The sequence below is a fragment of the Solanum tuberosum genome, unplaced genomic scaffold (genome assembly GCF_000226075.1).
Source record: "Solanum tuberosum cultivar DM 1-3 516 R44 unplaced genomic scaffold, SolTub_3.0 scf00021, whole genome shotgun sequence".
Classification (NCBI taxonomy): Eukaryota; Viridiplantae; Streptophyta; class Magnoliopsida; order Solanales; family Solanaceae; genus Solanum; species Solanum tuberosum.
The window spans coordinates 1,207,626-1,217,460 of record NW_006238947.1 but is presented as its reverse complement, the minus strand read 5'-3'; the positions used below and the strand labels follow the sequence as shown (position 1 = coordinate 1,217,460).

The window sequence follows — 9,835 nt, the reverse complement described above, 5'->3', positions numbered from 1 at the left end:
AAGTATGGTAAAATTACTTGTGTGAGTATCTTTTTAATAAATAATTACTAATTTTAGCAATATTTTTAATTTATTACTATTTATAGCAATATATAGCAATACTATGATAAATATGTAGTATGTATTAAAAGTAATTATGCATGCAATATAGACGTATCATAAATATATTATGCTTGTTTTGTAAGAAATTGACACAATGTATTATAAATATATTAAAATATGTGATAAATGTATTATCTATCAATAAACTTGTATAATATGTGTTTATAAATTTTTCTATGTAAGATGTATTAAAACTATATTACGTGTAGACGTGAAAAAAGATGTAATTGCTATAAATGATAAATATTTTCTTAACATATCATATTTACGTAAGTAAGTAAAAAATCACATAATAAAAAAACAATGTAGGAACATTAAAAAGTTTAGTCACTTGAATCAAGTTTTGTTACCTAAAAATGTAAATAGGATAGGTATATGTAATTTCTCAAACCACAAAATCATTATGCTTAAACTAGTAACTAACATGATTATGATCAAACCACAAAATCATTATGCTTAAACTTGTACTCCCTCTGTCTCTAATTACTTGTATACTTTTCATTTTTTAGTTGTTCCTAATTACTTGTCCATTTTGACAAATCAAGAAAGGACAATTTCTTTTTGCCTATTATATCCTCAATTAATTACTTTGAAAAAGATAGAACTTCTTGAAAATCTCAAGTTATTAATGCATCTACTTCATAATTAATAGGGATAAAATGATAAGCTCACTATATCAATAATTGTTTTTTCAATAAGTATGTCAATTCAAAAGTGAACAAGTAATTAGGGACAGATGGAGTAATTAATATGATTATGGTTAATTATGAGATTTCAAAAATTATTCTCATGGTGAACTTTAGTCAAATAAAGTTAGGTAATAGGTATTTGTAGGTGTACATTGCATGTTGAATGCTAATTAGAAGGATAATTCCCATAAATTTAGCGGCTCGAGACCCTACATACCCCTTCTTTCTATGTTGTTATTTAGTCCTAATCACACTTGATAAATGTGTTCATATAAATCACAACACACTTTTTTTTCAACATTCATTTTGGTGTCAAAAGCGTTATATACGCCTATATTCATGCTATATCTCCCTAATTTCCTTTTCTAATGTTTGTCTCACTCACAATTTTTTTCACTTTGTTTGAAAATCAGACGCTTCGTCATAATCATTTCTATTACAACTTGAAATTGTTTGTAAAAGCTATAACCAAACATAAACTCTATATTCAATTTCAACTTCAAAATTTTTAATAGAGTGAAGAGATATATGTAATATAATAATATATAGAAGCTCGTATATATTAGATCTCTATGACATTATGTCAGTGGCGAAATTTGGAATGTTCAAAAATTTGATAGTCTCTATAACATATTTTTTTTACCTACATATACAATAATTTTGTGACAAAAAATGTTCAATTGACCACCCTTCGATATGTGTAGCTACTATGCCTCTGCATGTGACTATCTATTAGTATGATATATTCTATGTAGTAAACCCGGAGGTATAAATCATATTTGTTTTTTTTTTTCAATTTTCCATTCGGTGTCTAATACCCTACCTCTTCTAATTTCTATATATGTTGTTTCTTAGTCCTAATCACTTTATAAATGTGTTCATAAAAATCACAACACACTTTTCTTTCAACAATTCATTTTGGTGTCAAAAGCGTTTTATACGCCTATATTCATGCTATCTCCTTAACCCTCCTTTTCTAATGCTTGTCTCACTCTCAATTTTTTCACTTTATTTGAAACTTCGTCAAAACAATTTCTTTTATAATTTGAAATTGTTTATAAAAGTTATAACCAAACGTAACTTTATCTTTAATTTCAATTTTAAAATTTTAAAATAAAGTATGTAATAGCTCGTATATATAAGATTTAATCTATGACATTATGTCAGTAACGAAATTTGGAATGTTCAAAAATTTGACAGTCTCTAAAATATAGTTTTTGACCTATATATACAAATATGATTTTGTGACCAAGGGTGTTCAATTGATCACCGTCGATCTATGTAGCTACTACACCTCTGCATTATGTGACTATCTATTATGATATTTCATATGGTGTCTGATATTCACATTGGAGCCCGAATTCATGTCGAAAAGTTACAAATTGGAGGGTAAACAAGTAAAGCGCTCCATAATAAAAACGACTATGTACCCAATGAGACCCAAACCTGAAATCCCTGATTAAATATGAAGAAATACTTATTACTTCGATACAATTTTTAGTGATATATTCATTTTAAATAAAGTGAATAATATTTGATTTTCATAAACAAACGCCTACTTGAAGCCAAAAAAAATAAAAAATAAATAAAGGTGTAACCAACCACCTTTAGAAAGATATATTTAATTTAATTGTTTTAGCACCGCCACATGAATGAATACTCCTTAACCATGCCTCACGCAAATGATAGCGAAAATCAAATATTTCCACTAAATCAACGGCGAAAATTATTTCAGTCAAAACAGTTGAGACTTAAGTGGGACCCATTTCAAAAGTTCCACGTGTTCCCCATCAACTGACGGTGAGTCACCCCATTCATTTTTGTCACAACTCCACACCGTTTTTTTTGGTTAAATTATGCAAGTAAATGAGTAAGTAGTAATTAAATTAAAAGGTTACTACTTTATTAACTAATAAAAAAGTTTCATATCTAACATGTTTATTACTCTCTCCGACCCTAATACTTGTCAACTTTTTCTTTTTTAGTTGTTTCTAATTACTACTTGTCTATTTTATCAAATCAAGAATGGACATTTTTTTTGCCTATTATACCTTCAATTAATCACTTTGAAAAATATAAAACTTCTTGAAACTCTTAAATTTTTAATTCATTCACTTCATAATTAATAGGGGTAAAATGATAAACTTATTATGTCAATCATTGTTTTCTTAATAGGTGTGTCAATTCAAAAGCGGAAAGTAATTAGGGACAGAGGGAGTATAAGTTAAAATTGGTATCATGTGTATTGATGAGATCGAGTCACCTTAAACAAAGGATAGTCTGATACATTTTATGTGAGTTAGTTTGACTTGACACGATGTTAAAAAAAAGATTTTTAAAACTTAAGTTTTAAAATGAATAATATAATTTTCTGTAGCTATAAATCATTTTATTAAGTGTAAAATAGACATTTTAAAATTAAATTGTTACTTAATATTAAAATGTATCATTCTGTTTGAAACTGATTAAAAAAGAAAACTAAGTCATATAAATTGAGACAAGATAAGCAATAACTATTGTAAGTGTAATTAAAATACAAATGAAAGGGCCAAGCAACACAATGTTTAAGATGGATCATAAGTAGCCATTAGAAATAGTTAAAAAAAAAAAGAGCATTCTCCCAACTACAATACGGGGAACTAAGATATATCACATATGAAAAACTAGAAATTGAAAGCAATTTAGGGGGATTACTATAAATATAGAAATAGCTTATACACAAATTAAAAAGAAAATTATAGAAAAGAGTAAATTATACTCAATTAAGAAGTTTTGTAACTATCGGTTTCCTTTATGTTTAAGGACCTAGAGAGATACGAATAAACTTTAATAAAATTTCTTAAATTTTTAAAGTACTCTTTAGGTATATTATTTGACTATTATAATAATTTTCACAATTCATAAAAAAAATTCTGCTTGCTAAATCTATGACACGCCGACACTAAGACAAGACAAATTATAGCTTAGCGCACACAAATTATGATTAAATCCTTCTTTCCCCTCCGTTAATCTCGCTCATAGATCTTAAAAAGCAAAAAAACAAAATTTAACCCGGTCCATCAAAAATAGAAAAAAAACCCGGTCCAACAAAACGGTCAAAATTCAGCTTACCAAATCCAATACCATACCACCACGTGTCATAACCCTACTGGTATAACCCCAGGAATCCAATGAACAAAAGCACAACTTTTTTTTATATATAAAATCAGTCTTATAATCCTCTTTTTACTACTACTTGTGAGCCTGAGCTACTCTTTTTTTTCTCCTTTGAGTTCACAACCAAATAATGGCGCCAAAATATACTTCCCTCATTTTCCTCTTCCTTCTCCTTAACTCTTTTTCATACTCTTTCGGAGGGGGTCATGACTATCATGACGCCCTCCGAAAGAGTATCCTCTTTTTCGAAGGACAACGATCTGGAAAACTCCCTCCGGATCAACGTATCAAATGGCGTAGAGACTCCGCATTGCACGACGGTGCCTCCGCCGGAGTAAGTAATAATCAAAATTTATCGATAATATTCCATAGTTACTAAGCTTTTACCTAATTGAATTTCGTTGCAGGTTGATTTGACAGGAGGTTATTACGATGCGGGAGATAATGTAAAATTTGTATTTCCAATGGCGTTTACAACGACATTGTTATCGTGGAGCATAATAGACTTTAAAAGGAACATAGGGAACGAATTGGGGAACGCAGTGAAGGCGGTGAAATGGGGGACGGATTTTCTGTTAAAAGCGACGGCGAAGGAAGGAGTGATATATGTTCAAGTAGGTGATGCATTTTCAGATCATAGTTGTTGGGAGAGACCAGAAGATATGGATACTTTAAGAACTGTTTATAAAATTGATGAGAATCATCCCGGTTCCGAAGTCGCCGGTGAAATCGCTGCTGCATTAGCCGCTGCTTCCATTGTTTTCCGATCACTGGACTCTTCGTACTCAAATCTACTACTTGATCGCGCTGTTAAAGTAAGGGACAATATCTTTTATTCCCTCTGTCTCAATTTATATGACTTACTTTTCTTTTTAGTCGGTTTCAAAAAAAATTACACATTTTAGACCAGAAATTTCCGTCCCGAGTAAAACTATCATTACGTAAAATGAACAGAAGAATAGTACCTTTTTATCATTTACTACTTGACTTGTTTGTGAATAAAGGAATCAACATGTTTTTGGTACATTCATATCTTCTTTTTTACCTTTTTAATAAATAAAATAAAATTGATGAGGAGTGAAATTATGTATTTTGTATTCCATATTTTTATGTGTAATTAGCATGTGTATATATATAATATAAAGTTAAAAAAGAGAGTTTTGATTCAATGAAATAATTAAGAAAATCCAGGATAGGCCCATCAATGGTTTGATTCATTCTGTAAAGTCTAAAAAGTAAAATGCTTTGGGCAGTGTTGTGTTAGTGTCTTTTTCTCTGCTTGTTGAACTGGCATTAAATAAGTTTGTTGACTCCTTCCAAGGATTTGGCACTTGAAGCAAACAGCCCTCGTGTATTAGTTATACATATCTTAATATTAATATTAACGTGTATAATTAACGTTTGAAAAAGTGTATCGAATTTGGTACTAATAATACATAAAGTTATAACTATATTATTTTTCTAATACAGTCTACACAAAACGTTCCGTCAAGTCACTAGCTAGTGTGGACATATAAAGTTTGTTTTGCATGTGAACAAAGACTTGTGAGGGGTAATTATGAAGATTGATTACACATGCATTTTTATCTATATATGTTGAAATTTAAATTTGATGAATGCTTTTATGTATAGTCACAAAAATAGTTTGTCTAACAAATTATGTAAAGTTCTAAATGTCACTATCATCCATCAGAAAAAGCTAAAAATTTAAAAAAAATATGACCGTTGTATTAAAATCAGTCTTTTGGTTGTTTTGTAGGTTTTCGATTTTGCCAATAGGCATAGAGGTGCATACAGCTCCAGCCTACACTCTGCTGTTTGCCCTTTCTATTGTGACTTTGATGGTTACCAGGTATCTCTAGCATAATACATAAACGTGTTCTTCAATTGGTTTTAACTTATAGCTATATCCTTGAATTTTACGTATGTATAAGTATACACACACGTCATAGCATGATACATGTAGGAGGCACGCGTTTATCTCGCATAATACATAAACGTGTCCTTAAACTGGTTTTAGCTGATATCTATATCCTTCAATTTTGCGCATACACAAGTCGACACTTAAATGTGTATAAAGTAGAATAAGTAGACACACATGTATGACATGATACATGTAGGACGCATGTGTTTATCTCGCATAATACATAAACGTGTCCTTAAACTGCTCTTAGCTGATATCTATATCCTTCAATTTTATGCATACACAAGTCGACACTTAAATGTGTATAAAGTAGAATAAGTAGACACACATATCATGTGTGACATGATACATGTAGGGCGCATGCGTTTATCTCGCATAATACATAAACGCGTCTTTAAACTGGTCTTAGCTGATATCTATATCATTCAATTTTGCGCATGCACAAGTAGATATTTAAATTTGTATAAAATTAAGCAAGTAAACACACACGCTCTACGCGACGTAATACATGTATGACACACGTATCTACTTATTCCGAGTCAAAATTAGTAATGTTGATATAAAAATGGGTGAATGTACAGGATGAATTGCTTTGGGGTGCAGCATGGTTACACAAAGCAACAAGAAGAAGGCAATATAGAGAGTACATAGTGAAAAATGAGGTTATTTTAAGAGCTGGAGATACAATTAATGAATTTGGTTGGGATAACAAACATGCTGGTATTAATGTTCTCATTTCCAAGGTTAGTAATTTAATTAATTATATTATACTATGGTTAAGGAGACATTATTAGTACTTAATTAATTGCATTCTTTTTTTCTCATTACTTAATAATATGTCCTTGTCTCATTTATGACTTAGATATATTCTTGTGATATCTATTCTTGACTTGTTCAGTCTGCCAATCACATGCTGTAGATAGATATAGTTATCCATATCAGAATGTCCATTTCGTGGGCCCACTCTTATTTGAAAATTAATGTAGAACTGCTTCATCTTAAAACGTTAATTAAATAATTCACTAAATAAATATCGAAATTGCTCTTATGAAAACACTAATTAGACCTTTTAAGGAAAAAAAAGGTTCAATCATACCAAGTAATTAAGCACATTGATATTTTTTCCCCTTAAACAACTTTCAAAACACTAATCATCATTAATTGTGTGTATAATTATTCCACATGATAGAGTTTAGGTTATTATGGGCTCCATATGTGTTTGGTGTCCAAACTTAACTTATTTGCACCAATATATACATATATATATACTTAAAATCTATAAAAAGGGGGGAAAAAGAAGGTGAAAGCTATATATAGAAGTACTCCATGTGAAGTGTATAGACAAAAAATGATATAAAATTAAAATGAGACAAAAAATGTGAGGTTGGTAATAGTCCTTCATGAAGTAATAAAGGGTAACAGAAGTGACTTTACTAGTGGTAAGCATGTGCAAAAAGGCAGTTCTCGATAAAAGTGTGATAATGACATACCATTGTAGTAGTAAAGATTTTCTCGGGTCAGCGATCGAGTTAGAATTTTTAATCTGAAGAAGTAAATACACTGACTATTGGAAGGGCTTTGACATTCATTGCATATACATAACAAGTAATTCTAACTATGTATGAATAGTATAAGCTAGCTTTGTCTCTACCTTCGTCTCAATTTATGTGATGTAATTTGACTTGATATGAAGTTTAAGAAAGAAAAAAAAGCTTTTAAAACTTGTGGTTTACAATAAACCATAGATGTTTGTGTGATTATTATTCATTTCATTAATAATAAAAAAAAAGCATTCTAAAGTAAAATTGTTAGTACATGTAAAGAAGTGTAATTATTTTTGGAATTGATTGGAGAAAAAAAGCGAGTCATATACATTGAAACACTACCAGTAATATTTTGACTAAGTTCCCCCCTCCCCCTATCCTTATGTTGCTCAAACTTTTCATAAATGTAAATAAATGTGTTGAAAGTGAAGTGTCCGCAAAACTTAACTCGAGTCCGCGAAACTTAACCTCACACACTCCCATCAATACTCTGACAAGTTACATGGGTGTTTAGATTCTCCTTATCTCATGAAATATACTAAATCTCAACTAGTTGGAATATGAAGTTTTAGCATTTCAAATATTTTTTTTAAAATTTTTGACAGGAAGTGTTAATGGGAAAAGCACCAGATCTAAAATCATTTCAAGTAAATGCAGATGCTTTCATTTGCTCAATATTACCTGGAATTTCTCATCCCCAAGTTCAATATTCTCCAGGTAAATTGGGAATAGTTATTAATTAATAATAAACCATTTGAGTAAATTAAATTAAATTATATACTAATGTTTGTTTTGTTTGTCGTTTTGTTGTTGTTGTGTGTATGTGAAGGTGGACTCATTGTCAAACCTGGGGTTTGTAACATGCAGCATGTGACATCTTTGTCCTTCCTACTCTTAACTTATTCTAATTATCTTAGTCATGCCAATCATGTTGTGCCATGTGGTTCCATGACAGCCACCCCTGCCCTCCTCAAACACATTGCCAAACGTCAGGTACTACTCTCTTCGTCTTAATTTATCTGATATAGTTCAACCATACAGGAAGTTTAAGAAATGTAAGAAGACTTTTGCAGAGTTTCAAAATTACTCTTAAAAAGAATACACCTTTATGTTTTTGCATGTGTTTGGTGTACATGAAAATATTTTTCAATTTTTCCATGTTCAGTTGGTCAAAATGTTAAAAAATGAGGAAAATTTTGACTTCTTTAATAAAAGTAGGAAAAACAAGTTATATAAGTGTTATTTTGGATTTAGTCTCCTTTGATCTACTCACTCAATCCCTCAACCCTCGCTCCTTGATTATCCACCCTCGAACTCCCACTCCCCATCTCATCTCGTCTCCATAATGTTTTACTAGATAAATGCTTCTAGGATAATATTTTCTTGTTTACTTACTCGACATATCTTAGAAAATAAGTTAAAAAATCTACTTGTTTTTTATGAAAATATATCCTAGGTAATCATTTTTTTCATATATACCTGGAACTTAACCTGACTAAAATGTTGATAGTATCATTAATTATTTTTCAATTATTTTGAGATTGACTAAAAAAATCGTAATGAATTGTAGGTGGATTATATTCTTGGAGATAATCCTCAAAGAATGTCATATATGGTAGGGTATGGTCCACATTACCCACTAAGGATTCACCATAGGGGCAGCTCAGTACCATCTGTGGCCGCACATTCAGCACGTATAGGTTGCAAAGAAGGATCGCACTACTTTTTTTCACCCAATCCAAATCCAAATCGCTTAATTGGCGCTGTTGTTGGGGGGCCAAATTTAACAGATTCGTTCCCAGACGCGAGGCCCTTTTTTCAAGAATCTGAGCCCACAACATATGTTAATGCACCATTGGTGGGCCTATTGGCTTACTTTTCAGCCCATCCTAATTGATGGATTAATTTACTCATATGACATGTGTAAAGAGAGAATGTAGTGGTGTGCAAAGGCCACCCTCTCTATTATTGTGTTGTTGTCTAATGAACAATGTACTAGGACTAATGTTTTTTTCCACTATATATTGTATTATGACAATTGCCAACTATATATATTATTAATACAAAAAGGAATGTCTTATCCATGTGCCTACAAACATCTTTTGTCCAAATCCAAATAAGAAAAGGTTATAAATTAAAGGATATCTAATGAACAATGGATGTGTACTTTAAAATTTAGTGGAAATTGTTGATATTATAATAGATGAACTTGCTTTGGATCTACTTTGAATCACTTACAAATAAAACTTTGATTCCACAAAGTTAGATGTTCTAATGTTATTGTGTGTTTTGTTTAGCAAAAGGAGATTTTTATTCTCTTTACAATGTAATAGACCTGAATTCCCTACTATACTGATAAGAGAACTGAAATTGTAATACCTAAACTACTGAATTATAATGGAAATGAAAATAACAAGTAG

At 30.6% G+C, this 9,835-nt stretch overlaps 1 protein-coding gene across 1 annotated transcript; it reads left to right on the top strand.

The window, feature by feature from the left end:
• Positions 1-4,036: 4,036 nt before the first annotated feature.
• On the top strand, positions 4,037-9,511 carry LOC102592181 (endoglucanase 8-like). Its single transcript, XM_006341014.2, has 7 exons — positions 4,037-4,281; positions 4,355-4,762; positions 5,707-5,799; positions 6,453-6,614; positions 8,021-8,132; positions 8,245-8,408; positions 8,986-9,511. Exons 1-7 carry the CDS (start codon positions 4,078-4,080, stop codon positions 9,310-9,312), a joined length of 1,470 nt encoding a protein of 489 aa, XP_006341076.1. The 5' UTR covers positions 4,037-4,077; the 3' UTR covers positions 9,313-9,511.
• The last annotated feature ends 324 nt before the right edge of the window (positions 9,512-9,835 follow it).

Bases quoted from the DNA above. Each gene is read 5' to 3' on its own strand.
- LOC102592181 (XM_006341014.2), top strand. From the start codon at position 4,078: ATGGCGCCAAAATATACTTCCCTCATTTTCCTCTTCCTTCTCCTTAAC. The intron at 6,615-8,020 runs GTTAGTAATTTA...AATTTTTGACAG, and splicing joins TTAATGTTCTCATTTCCAAG to GAAGTGTTAATGGGAAAAGC. The intron at 8,409-8,985 runs GTACTACTCTCT...AATGAATTGTAG, and splicing joins AACACATTGCCAAACGTCAG to GTGGATTATATTCTTGGAGA.